Source organism: Vulpes vulpes, chromosome 14 (assembly GCF_048418805.1).
Source record: "Vulpes vulpes isolate BD-2025 chromosome 14, VulVul3, whole genome shotgun sequence".
Taxonomy (NCBI): domain Eukaryota; kingdom Metazoa; phylum Chordata; class Mammalia; order Carnivora; family Canidae; genus Vulpes; species Vulpes vulpes.
The window spans coordinates 86,163,840-86,184,784 of record NC_132793.1 but is presented as its reverse complement, the minus strand read 5'-3'; the positions used below and the strand labels follow the sequence as shown (position 1 = coordinate 86,184,784).

Sequence of the window (20,945 nt, the reverse complement as noted above, 5' to 3'; positions counted from 1 at the left end):
CTGAAGGAACTCATAAACTTTGGTTTTGAAACTAAGTGTCTTGCCTGGAATAAAACCACTTGGTCATGGGCCATGTAACCACAGAGTTCAAATGGAAACGAGGGAGACAAGAGTGATTGGCTGCTTTTCTGAGAGGGCTGAAGAGTGGGGGCCATGAATTTTCAGCTCCAGGGCTAGAAAGACACCACCATTTTCATCCCACCTATTGGTGCTAAAATCCAGCAGGGAGGGATCCCTGGGGGGCGCAGCGGTTCGGCGCCTGCCTTTGGCCCAGGGCGCGATCCTGGAGACCCGGGATCGAATCCCACATCGGGCTCCCGGTGCATGGAGCCTGCTTCTCCCTCTGCCTGTGTCTCTGCGCCTCTCTCTCTCTCTCTGTGACTATCATAAATAAAAATAAAATAAAATAAAATAAAATCCAGCAGGGAGCAAAACAGTGCCACAGGGTAGAATCTGCAGCTGCTTACAGTCAGCTTGGCCCCCTGGCAAGGGAGGTGCAATTCCACCAGGGTTAAGGGCACCTAAGAATCAGCACAACAGGCCTCTCCCCAAGAAGACCAGAAGGAACAACTGGCCCACACCAAGTATTCTGATTATAGAGAACTGCAAAGCTTCAGCTCTTGAGGATGACAATTTATACCATACCCATGGGTTTTCTTATTCCTAAGTTTTTCACTATTATTTTTTCAGTTATTTTATTTTTTCAATTCTTTTTAATTTTACATATATACATCATATATACATATTTATCATTTCCTTTCATTGTATTTTATCTTTTAAAATTTTTGCACATAGCCCCGGTGGCTCAGTGGTTTAGCGCCGCCTTCAGCCCAGGGCCAGATCCTGGAGACTAGGGATCAAGTCCCACCTTAGGCTCCCTGCATGGAGCCTGTTTCTCCCTCTGCCTCTCTCTCTGTGTGTCTCTCATGAATTAATAAAATCCATAAAAAAGTAATAAAATAAAAAATTTGCACATATAAATGAATATATTTTTATTTCTTGGTTTTTTTTTTTTTTTCTGGTTTCTGTTGTCATTGTGGCTATTGTTGTATTTTATCTCTTTCTTCTATTCTTTTCCAGACAGAATGACATGACAAGACAGAGAAATTTACCCCAAATGAAAGAACAGGAGGTAGTACTCACTGCCACAGATTTAATTAATATGGATATAAGTAAGATGTCTGAACTAGAATTTATTTATTTTTAAATATTTTATTTATTTATTCATGAGAGACACAGAGAGAGGCAGAGACATAGGCAGAGGGAGAAGCAGGCTAACCGCGGGGAGCCTGATGTGGGACTTGATCCCAGGACCTCAGGATCACAACCTGAACCAAAGGCAGACGCTCAACCACTGAGCCACCCAGGTATCCAGTCTGAACTAGAATTTAAAATAACAATTATAAAGATACTAGCTGGGGTTGAAAAAAAGCATAAAAGACACTAGAAAATCCCTTACTGTAGAAATAAAAGAACTAAAGTCTAGTTAGGCTGAAATTAAAAATGCTATTACCAAGATACAGTCCCAGATGGAGGTTTTAAAAGTGAGCATAAACAAGCAGAAGAGATAGTCAGTGATAAAGGAGATAAAATGATGGAAAATAAGGAAGCTGAAAGGAAGAGAGAAACAACTACTGGATTATGAAATGAGACCAGAACTCCGATTCCATAAAGCAAAATAATATCCAGATAGTAGAGGTCCCAGAAAATGAAAAGGGAGAGACAGGATTATTTGAATAAATTATAGCTGAGAATTTCCTGATTCTAGGGAAGGAAACAAGCACTCAAGTCCAGGAGGCACAGAGAACTCCATTGCAAAATCAACAAAAATAGGTCAACACTGCTTCTCAGCCTTTTGGCTAAGATCAAGTGTAAAAATAGGTCAACATCTTGACATATAATAGGAAGCTTGCAAATTTCAGAGATAAAGAGAAAATCCTGAAAGCAGCTTGGGGCAAGAGATCCTTAACCTATAAGTGTAGAATCGTAAGGCTGTCAGCAGACCTGTTCATAGAGACCTGGCAGGTCAGAAAGAACTGGCATGATATATTTAGCATGCTAAATGGGAAAAATAAGTATTTTTTAAATGTCTATGCTATCCAGAGAAATTTGCACATTCAATGCAATTCTTACCAAACTACCACTGATATTTTAAACAGAACTGGAACAATCCTAAAATTTGTATGGAACCAGAAAAGACCTTGAATAGCCAGAGGAATGCTGAAAAATAAAACACCAAAGCTGGAAAGATTATCCAATGGAAAGAGACAGTCTCTTCAATAAATGGTGCTGGGAAAACTGGTTTTGATAAACCCTAGAAGTGAACACAGGCAGCAACCTCTTTGACCTCAGCTATAGCAACTTCTTATTAGGTCACTGAAGGCAAGGAAACAAAAGCAAAAATGAACTATTGGAACTACATCAAGATAAAAACCTTCTGCACAGTGAAGGAAATAATAAAACTAAGAGGCAGCCTACAGAATGAGAGAAGATATTTGCAAATGACTTATCTGATAAAGGGTTAGTATCCAAAATCTACAATGAACTTATCAAATTTAACTCCCAAAAAACAAAAAATCTAGTCAAGGAACAGGCAGATGAAATGAACAGACATTTCTCCAGAGAAGACATACAAATGGCCAACACATGAACACATGATCGCTTTGCATCAGGGAAATATAAGTCATAACCACAGTAAGAGAACACCTCATACTGGTCATAATGGCTAAAATGAAGTCAGGAAACAAAAGATGTTGGCAAGGATGTAAAGAGAGGAACACTTATACATTGTTGGTGGGAATGCAAGCTGGTGCAGCCACTCTGGAAAACAATATGGAGTTCCTCAAAAAGTTAAAAATAGAGCTACCCTACAACCCAGCAATTGCACTCCTAGATATTTACACAAAGGATACAAACATGGTGATCTGAAAGGGCACTGCATCCCAATGTTTATAGCAGCAATGTCCCTAATTGCCAAACTATGGAAAGAGCCCATATGTTCTTTGACAAATGAATGGATAAAGAAGGTGTGGTTAAGTACACACAATGGACTATTACCCATCAAAAAGAATGAAATCTTGCCATTTGCAGTGATGTGGATGGGACTAGAGAATGTTATCCTAAGTAAGTCAGAGAAAGAAAAATACTATATGATTTCAATTATATGTGGAGTTTAAGAAACAAAACACATGAAAATAGGGGAAGTGAATTAAAAATAAAATTAGATGAATACAGAGAGACAAACCATAAAAGATGCTATTCTCTAGGAAACAAACGGTTTCTGGAGGGGCGGTGGGTGGAGGGATGAGGTAATTGGGTGATGAGCATTAAGGAGGGCACTTGATGTAATGAGCACTGGGTGTTATATATATATATTTTAATTATTATTATTTTTTTGGAGTTCAATTTGCCAACATATAGCATATCACCCAGTGCTCTTCCCATCAAGTGCCCCTCTCAGTTGGGTGTTATATTCAACTGCCAAATTACTAAGTTCTACCCCTCTAACTAATAATACCGTATATGTTAACTAAATTGAATTTAAAGAATAAAAAAAAAATCAGCTACCAATGCACTCACTAGATCACTCACGAAGTGTTCCACAAAACTTCTTATTCTTATATCTAGCACTAGCACCCAAAATACCTGCCCATATGGAAGCTGTAAACAAAAATTGTTCTAGAAGAACAAAAGCTTTTGAGGCCAAAAATCCTTAACCCTAAAATTGATGTAAAAAAACCTCTCTATAACATCTTCAGAAAGTACTTAGTCCCAAATATGTAGCTATGAAACTATCAGCTGTCCTTTCATAACTACATCCTCACTCACACAAACACGTGCATGCCTACAGATACACACACTCTTTCACGCAGTAACATTCTATAGTCAATTATCACATTTTGGACAAGAATAATTTATTTCTATAAATATGATTTTAATAATATTTTTTAAGTATTTAGTAATCAAGGATTCCTCTAAAACAGAAAAAAAAACCCCAAAGTAATTAAGAAATATGTCAGTTATATATATTGATATACATATATACAATTTAAAAAATCTTTTTGTAATTTAGTTTTTAATTTTGAATTTGTTTTTAAGATTCCACAATTAACACGGGGTTTAAATGCACAACCCTGAGATAAAGAGTCAGACACCCCATAACTGATCCAGTCAAAGTGCCCTTTAATTGTGAATTTTTAAGTGATGGAAGGTGTGAAGGATTCAATGCTGGAGTATAATTTAATGGGGAATTTCAGACTATTTAGGTGGGAATTTTTTAAGTTTCTTGCAAATATAAATCAAGCTTGCTCCAATTCCACAAGAATACCACCACAGTCTTTAGGATGGAGAAAAATCACTGGTTTTCCATGTGCTCCTATTTTGGTCTCTTCACTGAGACTACGGATGTTCTTCTCTTTCAAATCCATCACAGCTGCATTTATATCATCCACCTTGAGAAAAGGAAATAAATAAGAATCACATTTGAGATCATTTGAGATCACAAAAATACCAAACTATAGGATCTTAAGACTTAGAAGAAACTTTGCAAACTAATGTGGTCTATCTCCTCTGCCTCTGGGCAGAATCATTCCTAAACCCTCACAAAAATAAGCTTAATACTTCCACAGAAGGAAAAGCAGTTGATAAATTTTCATAGGTGAGCAATCACAATGCTTAAGAATTTTCACCATTAGTAATTATTTCTCCTTATAACCTAAAAAATGTATGTTACATTTTACAATATTTTCTTTTAGTAGTACTACTGTTGATACTGCACATAGTTTGTTTTTTTTTTTTTGTAAGAGCCTTGAGTTCCTAATTTATAATAAAGAGATGAGGCCTACCGTATAAATGGGCAAGAGATTAAAATAACAGATAAGAAGTTTTTAGCAGTATATGACACAGGTTATAGTAGGTACTCAAAAAAGATATGAGTGTTTCTCTGGATCCACAAACCTCCCATCTGCCATACCACCTAGTTATTACTTTTGAGATTAAGATTTCATATTTTAATGTGAATTACTATGAAATTGCCATCAAAATGTTTTTCCCCATTCTAAAAAATCCAAACATTTATAATTTTATGACTCTCTTCAAAATCATCTCTGTTTTGGGATCCCTGGAGATCCGGGATCGAATCCCACGTTGGGCTTCCCTGCATGGAGCCTGCTTCTCCCTCTGCCTGTGTCTCTGCCTCTCTCTCTCTCTCTGTGACTATCATAAATAAATAAAGATTAAAAAAAATCATCTCTGTTTTCTTCATATTTACTGGCAGTCTAGGAAAGGAGCAAATGTGTTTCTATATACTGATGAAAGAATGATTCTCCTCTATCTTGGAAAGTCATTTTCCTTAGACTGGGAACCCAGCAAATGGATAGAAAGGTATTACATGAAATCCCATTCCTAGGCAGTCATAAATCGCCCTGGAGTTTAATAATATAATGGCATTCTAAACATTAAAAAAGCACAGAGAATAGAACACCCATGTACCCAACATATAGATTTAACAAATGTTCATATTTATACAATCTGATTTTCAATGAGCCAAGAATTATATATTAAATTCTAAAACTTGACAAACAACCGATAAGGAGGATACTATTACTATAAATAAATGATGATTTCTTCAAATAGTGTACATTCTACTTGTACATTCCTGACAATGTTTCATTTTAAACTTGATAGCTATGTCAAAGTCATGCCCAGACTATGATCATGGTTACTTCATGTATCTCCAAATACTCTCATCTTTTTCAGAATAGTAGAATTCCTCCTGATATCTTATCTTTCCATATCTGGACATAATGAATTTCTTTCTATTGAATGTAACTTCTCTTTCCATTTTCCCAAAGTTAGTCTAAATTCAATCTTTCCATTTTAAAATAATTTAAAAATTACAGAGTACATGAAAATTTAAGGATACAGATAAAGCTAAGTACCCTTTTACTACCACCATGATCACTTTTCTCTCAAAAGGGAACTACTATCTTCAACTCAGCACACATTCTTCCAAATCCTGAAATAAATTTATAAATTTACATATATGTGTACTAGTAAAGAATTTGGCCTTTTCTAAAGAGAGGTCTTGCCTCAACGTCTGGGAGTTAACCTATGTAATCTGAGAGGAGTGTCTTTGTTTAGGGTAGAGGCTGACCAGATTGATTCTTAAAGTAAGCTGGCCATACCCAAGTCTTAGAGTAGGAGCTGGCTATTCCAGAAACCATGTGATTTAAGATAGGAGCTGTGGGTCACAGGGTATCAGTTGATATGGAGAAAGTTCAACCATGTGGTCAATCAATCAGGCTAAGTAATAAAGTACCAAAAAAACCTCAATACTAAAGTTTGTGTTAGAGTCCCTGGTTGGCAATATACTCAATGCATATTGTCACACATCGATACCAGAATGGTCCTGAAGAAAATGGAAGCTTTGCATTTAGAATCCTCCCAGACTCTGCCCTATGTGTTTCTTCCTTTGGCTGATTTTGATTGTAATAAACCACAACCGTGAGTATAATAACTTTCACTGAGTTTTGTCAGCCTTTCTAGTGAAGTACTGAGCATGAGGGTTTAGAACACCATTAAATCTGCAGATGGTATCACAAGTGAGGTGGTCTTTTGTTGGACCATGTGTCCAATAAACTTGACAGTTGGCTCTAAACTTTGCAGTTTGGGATGCCTGGGTGGCTCAGTGATGGAGGTCTGCCTTTGGCTCAGGATGTGATCCTGGGGTCCTGGGATCAAGTCCTGCATTGGGCTCCAAGTCTGCTTCTCCCTCTGCCTATGTCTCTACCTCTATGTGTCTTTCATGAATAAATAAGTAAAAATCTTTAAAAAGAAATAAACTTTACAGTTTGACAAATACGCATATAAATTAAAGTTTTAAATATGCATATATATATCTTCTGTATGCATTATTTTTTGTTTTTTACTTAAAATATTTTAGCAAATTTTCTAAGTCAGCTGACATACAGGTGAACAACTTTTTAACTACTACACAGTGTTCTAAAGAACTACTTTATAGAAATACAAAAGGCGATCTACTCATTCCCCTACTAATAAACATTTCAGTTAGAAGGGAAACCTGGCCCTTTCTCAATGACTAGGCCTAAATTGGTCTTCCTTGGTATTGCCAATGGAACACAAGAAAGCTTGGTGACTGAGTTCACAGGCAAGATTCCAGCGGCATTTAAAGGCATAAGCACAGGGCAGGATCTGGTGTAGATAAGATTTTTAAAAATTAAAGCAAAACTTAAAAGATGGAGAATAGATTGAGATATCCTAACAAAATGGAGCTAAAGACAGAGACAAGATGGAGTGACAGGAGCAGTATTTGAAAAGATAACTGATAATTTTTCATAATTGAAGCAAAATTTAAGTCTTCACACTAAAAGTAAACTTAAGAATTAATCAAGATCAATATGAACCAATACATGTATATGTAACTCACAAATTTAATAGCATGAATGATACAGAGAATATCTTAGGAGCTTTCAGGGAAAAACAATAACCACCTTCAGTTAAACTGACAGCAAATTCTTTGTAATAGTATATATATACAAACACACGTACCATAGTATACCAGTGAAACATTATGGGTGAAATTACATGATGTCTGGGAATGGCTTCAAAATAATTTAGGAAGAGAGAAATGTGGTGGAAGGGAGCATATATGGAATGAGATTGCCCATGAATTGGTAACTTAAAATTGGGTTAGATACATGAGAATTCATTATATTATTGTCCTTTTTTAATGTTCAAATTTCTGTAAAATAATAAAGCTAACTACAAAAAATAGAACTAAAATCTGTGGCCTCATTCCTTCCTAGCAGAAGGAATGTAAAAAAAAAAAGTGTCTCAATCCAAAAGAAAGTAGAAAGAAGGAAAAAATAAAAAAAAGGTAAAAAGAAAATAGTATAAAATACATAGACAATATGTTCATTATTAGTTATCATAAATGGAGATGGATTAAATGTATGAATTATAAAATGAGATTATCAGAATGAATATAAATTTTTAAAATATATTTGTTGATTGAAAGATATTTCTACAAAACAATGAAAAAAAACTTTAGTTATATGTTCCCTAGAAGAGACTTACCTACACAAAAGATGAGTAAAGGGATGGAAAAAAGATATACCAGGCAAATATTAACCAAAAGAAAGTTGATAGAGCAATATTAGTATCAGCTAAAACAAAATTTAAAGTGAAATACAGGGCAGCCCAGGTGGCTCAGTGGTTAAGCACCACCTTCAGCCCAGAGCCTAATCCTGGAGACCTGGGATCGAGTTCCACATCAGGCTCCCTGCATGGAGCCTGCTTCTCCCTCCACCTGTGTCTCTGCCTCTCTTGAATAAATAAATAAAACCTTAAAAAAAAATAAAGCGAAATACACTAAATAAAAAGATACAACCTAAAAATAAAATGAACAATCCACCAAAATGACAAAACAATTTCAACTCTGTATATACCTAATAGTACTGCCTTGAAACATAAAAAGCAAACCGAACATGCATAGCTCACAGTATCTCCTACACCAAGCAGACAAAAGATTAGGGATAAAAACAAGCTGTAAATCCTTTGACTATATTGGATCTAAGTGCCTTATTAGAAACGTGGTTTGCAGATATTCTCTTCCATTCTGTGAGATTTATTTTTATACAAAACTTTTTAATTTTGATGAAGCCCAGTGTTATTATTTGCGCTTTTGGTGTTATGTCTAAGAAACCATTGCCCAACTCAAGGTCATGAAAACTTATGCCTATTTTTCTCTAAGAGTTTTATAGCTTTAGCTCTTACATTTAGGTCTTTGACTCATTCTGAGTTAATTTTTATATATGGTGTAATGCAGCTCTGGGGTTTTTCTTGAAATGCTGTCTTGACCCAGTTCTGAGGCACTGGCTAGAGACTAGTCAATTCTTCTTGAGCAACTGATAAAGTCCATATCCTAACCATTCCCTTATTAGCTTCATACTCTGGGGCCATCACGTGCCTTCTCTAATTGCCCCAGAGACAGATACCAAACAACCAGCTATAGTCCCTATGCCCCAGAGCCCACAGAATTATTCAAATTAGCCAATCCAAAGGGAGCCTATGAAATCTAACTAACCTCACCCCACTTGCCCCACTAAGCTTCCTACTACAGCTCCAGCTTGCTGTTACTCTGTCCCCAAGTGCAATCCCCAATGTGTAGGCCTCATGGGGGATTGTGGCAGCTTTCTCTCACTTGGAGCTCTAAGGAACAAAGAATTTTGCTTTCCATCTATCCATTACTATTGTGTCCCACCCTCAAAAGAATCTTTAAATCTTATAGAACATTATGGTGTGAGCCAAGTGTTCCAATACATTCTTTTGCATGTGGCTATCCAGCTGTCCCAATGCCATTTGTTGAAAAGACCAGTCTTCCTCCATTGGATGGGATTGTTATTTTGTTGAAAACTTACTGTAAATATGAGGATTTGTGTCTGACTCCTAATTCTATTTTATTGATTTCTAAGTCTATCCTTATGCTAATATCAAGTATAAATCTTTCAACTTTGCTCTTCTCTTTCAAGATTGTCTTGGCTATTTGGGATCCCTTACATTTCAATATGAGTTTCAGGATTAGTCTGTCCATTTCTGCAAAGATGCCAACTAGAATCTGATGGGGATTGCATTAACTCCATAGATCAACTTAGGAAATATTGTCATTTTAACAGTCAGTCATATGATGTGTAGCATAGATTATATTTCCATTTATTCAGGCCTTTTTAATTTCTTTCAAAAATGATTTGTCGTCTTTGGAGTGCAATTTTTGCAGTTCTCTTGATCAATTTATTCCTAGGTAATTTACTGTTTTTGATGCTATTTTAAATGGAATTGCTTTCTTAATTCAATTTTTAGACGTGTGGTTAAAAAAAAAATCCAGATAATCTTTTCATTTTAAATAATGTTTAATCCATTCACACTTAATGTTCATATAGTTGAATTTGTTTATCTCATTTAATTTTTTTTGTCTCATTAATACTTCATTCTTCCTTTCTTGATTTCTGTTGGTTAAACATGTATTTTTGGGGTAATAAAAAAGGAGAGTAAAAAAAACAAAGATTCTTTTTTCTGAAAAAATTTATTTACTTGAGAAAGACAGAGCATGAATGAGAGTGAGTATGAGTGGGAGGAGGGGCAGAGAGAGAGGCAGACTCCAGATTGAGCAGGGTGCCTGAGGTGGGGCTTGACCCTAGGATTCTGGGATCATGACCTGAACTAAAGGCAGATGCTGTACCGACTGAGCCACCCAGGTGCCTCTAAGAAACACTATAGAGCACTAATAGTTACCAGAGGAGAGGTGGGTGGGGGAAGGGGTGAAATAAATGATGGGGATTAAGAAGTGCAACTTGCTATGATGAGCACTGGGTGTTGTACCTAAGTGCTGAACCACTAAATTCTACACTTGGAACTAATATTACATTGTATGTTAACTGGAATTTAAATAAAAACTTGGAAAAAAACCACATGTTTTTGTATTGTTCAATTTTATCTTAATTATATTTTAGGGGATGCCTGGGTGGTTCAGCAGTTGCACGCCTGCTCAGGTCGTGATCCTGGGATCCGGGATTGAGTCCTGGATCAGGCTCCCTGTGAGGAGCCTGCTTCTCCCTCTACCTATGTCTCTGCCTTTCTCTCAGTCTGTGTCTCTCATAAATAAATAAATCTTTTTTAAAAATTATATTTTAATTATCCCTTTTCTTAACATTTTTTAAAAAAGATTTTATTTATTTATTCATGAGAGACAGAGAGAGAGAAGCAGAGACATAGGCAGAAGGAGAAGCAGGCTCCTTGCAGCCCAATGTGGGACTCAATCCTGGGACTCCAGGCTCAGGATCACGCCCTGAACCGAAGGGAGACACCCAATCACTGAGTCACCCAGGCATCCCTAATTTTCTTAACATTGCTCTAGAGTTTATAACGTCTATTTTAATCTTATTAGTCTACCATTTCATATACAAAAAAACTTACAATAGTATACTTTCCTTTGCCCAATTCCCATCCTTTCTACTGTTACCTTAAGTTTTTTTGTTATAAACCCTACATTTAAAAAATTTCAAGTCAATTAACTCATATAATTTGAGGTAAGAAAATTTTTATTTTATTTTAACCTACAAATTTAACATTTCTGGTGCTCTTCATTTCTTGTAAAGATCTGGATTTTCATTTGGTATTATTTCCCTTCATCCTAAAGGAATGAAGGCTGAATATACATCCTGAATATTTCTTTGGTTTTTCGTAGTGCAGGTCTACTGGACAGGAATCCTCTCATTTTTGTTCAATGTAAGATACTTCCATTTCACTTTCATTTTTTAAAAAAGATTTATTTATTTGAGAGAGTGAGAGGACAAGCACAGGGAGTGGCAGAGGGAGAGGGAGAAGCAGGCTCCCTGCTCAGCAGCAAGCCAGACATGGGGCTCAATCTCAGGACCCTGGGATCATGACCTGAGCTGAAGGCACTCTTAACTGACTAAGCCACCCAGGTGCCCCTCACTTTCATTTTCAAAAAAATTTTTTATTTAAATTCAATTTGCCAACATATAACATCCAGTGCTCATCTCATCATGTGTCCTCCTCTCACTTTCACTTTTGAATAATATTTTTTCCATCAATTGCAGAATCCTAGAATTACAGATTTTTTGCTTCACGTTTTGTAGGAGTTTTAGGGTCACAGCAAAATTGACCAAAGGTACAGAGATTTCATACATATAACCTTTGGCCCTACAGATGCATAGCTTCTTCCATCATTATCAACATACTCATCAGAGTGTGACAATTGATGAACCTATACTGACAGCATTATCATCCAAAGTGCAGTTCACTTTAGGGTCACTTTTGGTGTTGTATATTCTATGGGTTTGGATAAATGTATGATATGTACCCATCATTAAAGTATCACACAAGGTGTTTTCACTACCTTAAGAATCCTCTGTGCTCTGCTTATTCATCCCTTCCTCCCACTCCCAATCCATGGTAACCACTGATCTTTTTAGAGTCTCCATATTTTGCCTTTTCAAGAATGTCATATAGTTAGATCACACAGTAGATAGCCTTTTCAGATTGGCTTCTTTCATTAGTAACATATATTCAAGATTCCTCCATGTCTTTTCATGGCTTGAATCTGGGGTTGATGTCTTACCTCAAATTGGTAATGTCCTTGTAGGCTATTTCTACAATTGCCACTTGTGTTCTATTTTCTCCCTCCTCTTTTTCTGGGATTCCAACTATACTGATAAAACCTTTGACCATGTTCTACATCTCTCTTATGGCCTATTGTTTATTCCCCCTCCATATTTCTTCCTCTTGATTTTGGACTCTAGGACAGTTAGAAGACAAATTTCTGCTGTTTTAAGCCACCAAGTTTGTGGTTATTTATTATGGTATCCCTAGGAAACAAATACAACCACCATATACCCATATTGAAACTGAGCAATTAAACAGATGTCAGATGGTGGCAGCCAAGTTTCTCACTGTTGGTACGGGCAGTTATGAACCTAGCAAAGAAGGCTACAGTGGTCCATGTGGTAATGGGTTAGAGTTAGAGACACCAGTATGAACTCATGAGTTCATGAGTATGCTATATATACATCTTATAAGTTCTGTTTGGCTATGCAGAGAAATTATCTATAGATGTATGTATATATACAGTATATACATGTCCTTGCTCTGTTAGCTCAAAAGGCCAAGAAACAGTGATCCTCCAGTAGCAAGAAGCATATCTAGAGCTCATATCTTGGTTTCTAATACCATTCTCTAATAAAATGAACCAGGGCTCCTTGGAGAAATATGTGGCTTTAGACTAGGGCAGGGAATATAGATGATAAGTTGGAGCATCTTGCAGTGCCAGAAAGTAAGGAAGTGTGGGAGGAAAACAAAAAAGATGGGGTACATCAGAGACACAGGAGTCAACCCAAAGTGTGCTTCTGAGAAAGCTGAACAATCTAAGTAACAAAATAAAATGGTATTGGATTACAGCCCAAAGTATAAATACTTATAAAGCTTCACTGATATAAAAAATGTCTTAATGAATAAGTAAATTACTGAGTAACAAAAAGTTAAATAAATAAGTGGGGAAGAACAGACAAATCTTCCATTTGGAAAATTTCAATTTATGGAATTTTCAAGGAGATGGAGCTTAACTCTCCCTCCCTTCAGCCCTGGCCTCACAGTGACTTCCTTCCAAAGTTTATATTATGGAGAAGGGGGAGGGGGGGAAGTGTAGCTTTACAGTGGAGAAATATGATGACATTTCCTCAGGTAGGGAATAAAGGTCAATATCAACAGTAATAAGTCATGTTGATAATATGTATCCTTGATGTGATATGAGAATGACACTTTACCTCTGTGGTCTCCCTCTCAAAAATCAATAACCCTAGTCTGTCTAAATCATGAGAAAAATCTCGATTGAAGGACTTTCTACAAAATAACTGACTGGTAATTCTCAAAAATATCAAGGTCATCAAAAACAAGTAAACAGAAAAACTGTCACAGGCAAGAGGAGCCAAAGGAGAAAAGGAGACATGATAACTAAATGTAATGAGGTATCCTAGATGGGATCCTAAGACATAAAAAGGACACTGGGTAAAAACTAAGAAAATATAGATTTTAGGTAGTAATAATGCATCAATTTGGTTCATCGATCATGACAAATATACTATACTAGTAAGAGGTTAATATTTTTAAAAAGGGCCTAAAGAGATTAACAACCATTTACAACAAGCAGACTTTGAGTCATGATTAGAGTAAGTCAACTCTAGAGACATTTGTGAATCAATCTAATAAATTTGACTCATGAACTATGTATATGATGGTGACAAAAGATTTTTAATTTAGACACAAACTATATAAAAGTAAAATGACATGTTGTGAATGACTTAAATACTTTAAGAAAAAAAAATAAAGCAAATATGCCAAGATCTTGAAAACTGTTGAATCTGTTCCCTGCATGGGAACATTATCTTTTTTCTACTTCTTATATGTTTGAAAAAATTCATAACAGAATCATGACTTTTTTCCAAGTGCCCTTTGGTAACTTCTACTCTAAATATGATCATGGATATTTTCATCATAGAACATTCTACCCATGTACAAATATCTACAATTCTGATGTTGCATCTCCATTTTTAGTATACTACCTCTTCGATATTCCTTAACTCAAGAAATAGTTCTAAGATTTAATAAATTAGACTTATATTTTGAAAAAATGCCTACATTAACAGAGACCGTTAACAAGGCATGTTGGGTTGACTCCTGTGTCTCTGATGCCTACATTAACACTGTACTAGCATCTATCTCTATTTCTGTTACTGATTTTGATTTTAAAGATCTTGTACCATATTTATCCTTTTGTTAGAGTGTTGCTATAAAATTTACAATTCTTCAGAAGAACTCCCTAGTATCTTGCTTGGCAGTAGTAAAAACAAAGAAATAATACTGTCATAATTTTCTGAATTGAAAGTAGATGCATTATGTACTCTAGGATTATAATAAATGCAAAGCAATTTGATTTGGGAAATTAAGTCTTTCCCCCTAATAAAAATAACACAGCCAATAACAACCCACATATAAATTTTGTTTTTACAATCCTTTGTACAATTAGTTAATGTATCTTTTAGCTCTGTGTGGCCTTGAATGCCATGAAGTAAAAATCTGGGCTATTTATCTCATCTTCTTATCAAATTTTTTTGTTTTGTTTTTTTGGGATTTTTTTTTTGGTGGTAGTACCTTACGTCTGGAAATTATTTTGATTTTCTGCTGTCATTTGTAAATTAAGAGTGCCAGTATTCCAAATAAAAATGTTTGGGCTGTCACAGTCAGAATTCAGAATCTTCAGGTAAATCTTATACTCTCTAGTCCTAAACTGTCTCATCTCGAAAAACGTCAATGCAGGCTTACCTATGTGAAGGCAAGGAGTTGGGACTAAATAACATCTTTTTAAAAATCGTATGTAATTCTCAGTGACCAAATATTATGAAAAGTATGCTACTGAAAAAAATATATTTTTTCTTTTTTAAAAGATTTTATTTGTTCATGAGAGACAAAAGAGAGGCAAAGACGTATGCAGAGGGAGAAGCAGGCTCCTCAAGGGGAGCCTCATATGAGGGACTTGATCCCAGTACTCTTGGACCATGCCCTGAGCTGAAGGCAGATGCTCAACCACTGAGCCACCCAGGTGCCCCATCCTCCTCCCCAATTTTTAAAAATTGAATTATAGTTAACATGCAACATTATATTAGTTTCAGTCATACAACTATATTGATTCAACAACTCTACATTGAGTAATATACAGAATAATATGTTTCCAATGGTGCATATTTTAACTACTTCCAGAAACTTGGGCTTTTTATTTTATATAAAATTACAATGATCCTAAATGATATCACTAATGAATGAAATTTAATCCTCAAATTGACAGAACTCCATGAAAGTTAAAATTAAGAGTCTGGATAAAATATTTGTTTCAATTATCTTTTCTTTCCCTCTCCCTAAACTAAAAACTAACTAAATTATTCAGACTTAGCAATATTACTCTGCATGAGTTTCAGAGGGTTCTTGTGTATTCTTGGGAATTATGTCAGAAGGGCATATATCAATCACCTCAACTTCCACATTTGTTCAGTTGACAGGACTCTTTTTATTCCAAGAGGATCTCTCCTTTTCCTTATTTTTTCTTGGTAAGAAATTGCCCTTTCTTTTACAAAATGACGTTAGCGTAGTTTGAAGCTTACATATTTTCCCTTATAACACAAGGTTTAAAACCTCATTAAACTGTCCATTTTTGTTTTGCTTTGTTTTGCTCTCTGGAAATGTTATCTTTCTATGAAACTCCCACATCTGGGAACTGGTGACATACAGATCACTCATGAAACTTAGCTATCTCCTAGGGTTTATCATAAAGCCAGAAATAGAACTTTTATTTTCTACTTAAATTTTATATATATATATATATATATATATATATATATATATATATATATATATATTTGACAGAGAGAGAGAGCATACAGGGAGCAGCAGGCAGAGGGAGAGGGAAAAAGCAGGCTTCCTGCTGAGCGAGGAGCCTGATGCAGGGCTTGATCCCAGGACCCTGGGATCATGACTGGAGCTGAAGGCAGACGCTTAACTGACTGAGCCACCCAAGTGCCCCTAAACTGGAACTTTTACAAAATAAGTTGTCTTACTAGCTTTACAATCTTTCTTTCATAAGGAATATATGCTCAGTGGGAACAGATCTATAAGATACACAAAGCCATAAACAAAAAAATAAGTTCTCTATTATGACATTATTCAGAAAATAAAACGGCTGCATTTCTTTACACTTTTTAATCTTATTTTTTTTTTTTTTACATTTAAAGAGATTTAATTCATTTATTTGAGAGAGAGAGAGAGAACAAGAGCACACAAACAGGGGGAATGGGGCTGGGGGAGAGTGACAAACAGACTCCCTGCTAAGCAGGGAGGTGGACTCAGGTTTTGATCCTAGGACCCCAGGATCATGACCTGAGTCAAAGGCAGATGCTTAACCAACTGAACCACCCAGGAGCCCCTAATCTTATCTTTTAAATAACATTTTTATCATATGCTTTTCCCCAACAGGCCGGTACAGTGAGGGTTACCTCTAGATAAAATCTAATATCCTTTATTGTACTTGTAATGCCATTTCTCAGACTGGTAAACCTGATTCCCATGATCTTCACTATACTTCCTTATTTGATTAAACCTTCTAAGAAATCAGCCCCATCCCTGCTGCTGTCCTTCCTTCAGCAATGCACTCTTCACCACATGTGTGTCCCCTCCCCACTCACCTGTCTACACTTCCCACTCCATCTGAGCTCCCCGTCACCCTGAGCTGGACTTACTCATGCATGGGCATCTTACTCAGTCTCTGGCTTTCCCAAGGTAGGCAGCTCCCACTTGTAGATGCTCTTCTTACCCTAGTCTGGCTCCAACACCCTGCTTTGGGCTACTCCAGCTCTCCCCATAAACATGGACAACTATTTTGCTGTGCCCAACCTAAAGTCTTCAAGACTGAATTGTTCAGGAAGGGAAGGAAGGGGGAAGGAGCCATAATTATTTTGAATATTGCTTATTTTCCCTTTTTTTTCAGCAACTAAAAAGTGATATTTGGTAAAGCAAATAAATATAGTAATCTTACTTAAAGGTAAGGTTTTATTTTGCCTTACATTTCTCTTTTGTTCTAACTTGCACTATTACTTATGTTTGTTATTTTATATCTTATCAACTGTATTTTGGTCAGTCACCACCAATCCTCTGTGGAAAATACAGAGGATGTGTGAATAAATGAAGCAAGCAGGCAGCTCCAGGAAGATAGGGACTCCATGTTTTGTTCAGCTACATATCCCGAGCAAATTATGTAGTGAGAATCAAAGTGAAACTGAAAATACTCAACAACCAGCAATATAATGCAAACAGAGACATCAACCAAATAGGATAAAGGGGACCTTATGCAGGGGTCCCAGGGAAGGGTGCTTCTGGAAGGGGGATGTTACTCAGGAGGTTTAGCAGTTATTTACTAGCTAGCATGGAAACATTAAATATTTTTTACAACTTCAAGACAAATTTGTTGAGTAAGAAAGATTTTCACTGTGACATGCCTTGCTGTCTATTTAGTCAAAGTATAGCTAGTTCTACTCAATATCAGAATCATTTCTTCAGTGAGAGGCCTGTAGGGGGCAGGAAGTGCACATTGGCAGCATCAATAAAAGCTGTGCCAGAAAACAGCAGGCTACTTGGTCTATACTGCAAGCAAGGGGAGGTAACTTCTAAACTTCCTTTAGTGAGGGACGCCTGGGTGGCACAGCAGTTGAGCATCTGCTTTTGACTCAGGGTGTGATTCCAGGGTCCTGGGATCAAGTCCTGTATCGGGTTCACCATAGGGAACCTGCTTCTCCCCTTGCCTATGTCTCTGCCTCTCTCTGCCTCTCACATGAATACATAATGCCTCTTAAAAAAAAAAAACAAAACAAAACAAAAAAACTTCCTTTAATGAAAGGCAAACCACGCAACTGTAAGAGATTTGGAAAGAAAAATATGGAGACCAAAAGCCAACTTGGACAGATAACTATTGATACAACTGGGTGAGATACTAATCCACGTATGAGAAAAAAGTACATTTTGTCTAAAATCTCTGTTAAGTCAACTAAAAGCTGTGGTGCGTGTGCATAGTAGACACACTGCTAAACCAGAGGTTTTATTTATTTTATTTTATTTTTTAATTTTTAAAATTTATTTATGATAGTCACAGAGAGAGAGAGAGAGAGAGGCAGAGACACAGGCAGAGGGAGAAGCAGGCTCCATGCACCGGAAGCCCAACGTGGGATTCGATCCCGGGTCTCCAGGATCGTGCCCTGGGCCAAAGGCAGGCGCTAAACCGCTGCGCCACCCAGGGATCCCCCAGAGGTTTTATATGAGGCCCCGGTGAAAAAGAATATAAAGTATCCTGGTGATAATTACAAGAAGAAAGTCACTTCTCTGATGGGGTGGATTTATCATTTAGAAGAAGAGCGCTAAGTAAATGGCTAACTGACTGACTACAGACTGTACTTGTGGCCAACTGTACCATGTGACTAAGCTTGGGACCATGGGGCATGAACAGGGGTGATATGTGTAATATTTAGATCCTCTCCTTACAGGCATTTGTGCTGTATTCTCTCTCTCTGCCTTCTCTCCCCTCTGGGTCACCTCACTTTTAGATCGAAAACAGAAAAATAAAATCCATCTATCCATCTATCTAGTTAAGCCCCTTTATTTTTTATAAAGAGCAGAGAACAAGGACAGGGGATGTCATACTAACATAGCAAATAACTTTTCACACCTTTTCCTATTATACATCTTCATTTTATACTGACATACATTTTCATTTCCCCTTTTTAATCTGTGCTTTTGGATTATCTGTTACCTTAAACTTTGTTCTTTACTTAACTGAACTCTAATTCACATGGCAGCTTCCTTTGAAGGCATGGGCTCTCTGATGTAGAATAGACACTGTAGTGTGGGAAAGGCAAGAGTCAATTCAAAGGTTGATGATCCTGCTTCTCATCCTGGGGGGGGGTGTCTTAGACAAACCCTCAAGTCCACTGACATAAAGACTTGCAGCCAAAATTAACCTCCTAAAAAAAGGTGTAAACGTTAAATATTAGGCTTGTTTAGCTCCTAATATACTATGTCACCCCAGCCTCAAATTTTAAACTTAGCCAATATAATGAAGGCAATCTGGCATCATGGCTAACAGTGCAGATCCTGGAACTAGGACAAATTTAGGTTTGAATCTCAGCCTTCCCAGTTACTACTAATTTGGCTATGGGCAAGTTAACTGTCAAAGGTGAGTAAAGTAGCTCATAGAGTAGCTGTGAAAAGTAAAGAAATTAGTACACATTAAATACTCCATATACTACCAGAAGATTCAATATGAGTTGTTAGGATAACTCTATTCCTTTCCGTATGTTATTCCCTCTGTCTGGAACACCTTCCTCCTCTTGTTGACTTGGGGAATTCCTTCACATTCATTTACAACTTAAAGCCTGTGATGATGCCTTCTCCTCTCCTCCTGCCAGCCAGGAGCAATCTTTCCTTTATTGGTGTTACTGAGAAGACATGTATATTAATGCTGCTTTATCTGCCTGTTTAAATAGTTGCCCCTTGTCACTGTGCACATGATCCGTTTCTTCCTCATTGCTGAATCCTATTACTTGGTAGAGTGCACATTATAGGTTCTAAAATATATTTGCAAAATGAACTAAATCCTTGAATTCACACTAGAATCAACCCCCTTCTCTTCTAAGTTAGGAATGAGGCCTACCAATAAATTACACCATTCTTTTTATCAAAAGAATTGTCCTATCAAAATGATTTAAACCAAAGCATAATCAATTAGTTTGCTGATATTACAAAAGGCAGTTATTTGATACAGGCTCTCTAATGAGAATGTTCCTGTCTAACAATTTCAAGTTTTTCTTGGGAATTAAGCAGATGCAATTGAAAGGTCTTAAAAATCAGTCACCAATTGAAAGTGTATTGCTTTTGTAATAAGGAAGAAGTTATTAGAATGTTAAGGATAGAAAATAATCCTAAGGATACTTAGCATGTATATGGAAATTCTTTATAAAGTCTTCTTCTAATTTATAATTTATAAACTTTATTTATAAAATTTATAATTTATAAACTGCTTCTTCTAATTGCCTTATATGTAACAGTGAAAGCAGCTGTATTCCTAATTACATGGGAGGTTGTGTGTAATTAATAAGTACTATAGCAGAGATGCAAATCTATTTTGGTCAGCTTTGGTGGCCTCTGTTGTGGCTATTAAATGTAGACTTCAATAAAATATATTATTATTATTTAGTTTTCTAAAGGGAAAGAGAATATATCCATGGATTCATCTTTGAGTAAGACCAGTATTACCATTCCCTTTTAAAAACTTAATACCAGTTTCTGATGACAGTGACAATATGCAGTCTTAAAGAGTAAAAGGCACTTTGTAAAAGAGAAATTTGAAAACACCAAACACTGAAATAAAATACCTCAATGCAGATATGATGCATTCCTCCAGCCTTGTTTTTCTGCAGAAAACCTGCAATTGGACTGTCATTTCCCAATGGATGAAGCAGCTCCATCTTGGTGTTTCCCAGGTTGACAAAAACAACAGATACTCCGTGCTCAGGAAGAGGGACCACCTCACTTATCTGGGCCCCCAGAATATTCTTATAAAATGCCTTGGCTTTTTCCAAGTCTGGCACTGCAACTGCTATGTGATTGAGTCGACCCAGGTTCCATACAGGGCCTGCCACTTGAAGCGAGGATTGTGATGTGGAAAAAGTTCTGACTTTTGAAACCGGTGTCTGAAGCCTAGAAAAAAGCCCTGAAAAATGGAACAGTCATTGGTATCCTTCTTTTTGAAAACTAAT

The 20,945-nt window shown here is 36.5% G+C and overlaps 1 protein-coding gene across 1 annotated transcript in view; it reads right to left on the bottom strand.

Annotated features, from left to right (window-relative positions):
• Positions 1–4,165: 4,165 nt before the first annotated feature.
• Positions 4,166–20,945, bottom strand: part of MCEE (methylmalonyl-CoA epimerase) — a 26,463-nt gene continuing 9,683 nt past the window's right edge. The window contains exons 2-3 of the mRNA XM_072737066.1: positions 20,562–20,899; positions 4,166–4,451 (exon numbers count right to left, since the gene is read on the bottom strand). Coding sequence (XP_072593167.1) covers positions 4,299–4,451; positions 20,562–20,899 — 491 coding nt within the window. The 3' untranslated portion in view covers positions 4,166–4,298. The remainder of the gene's footprint in view (positions 4,452–20,561; positions 20,900–20,945) is intronic.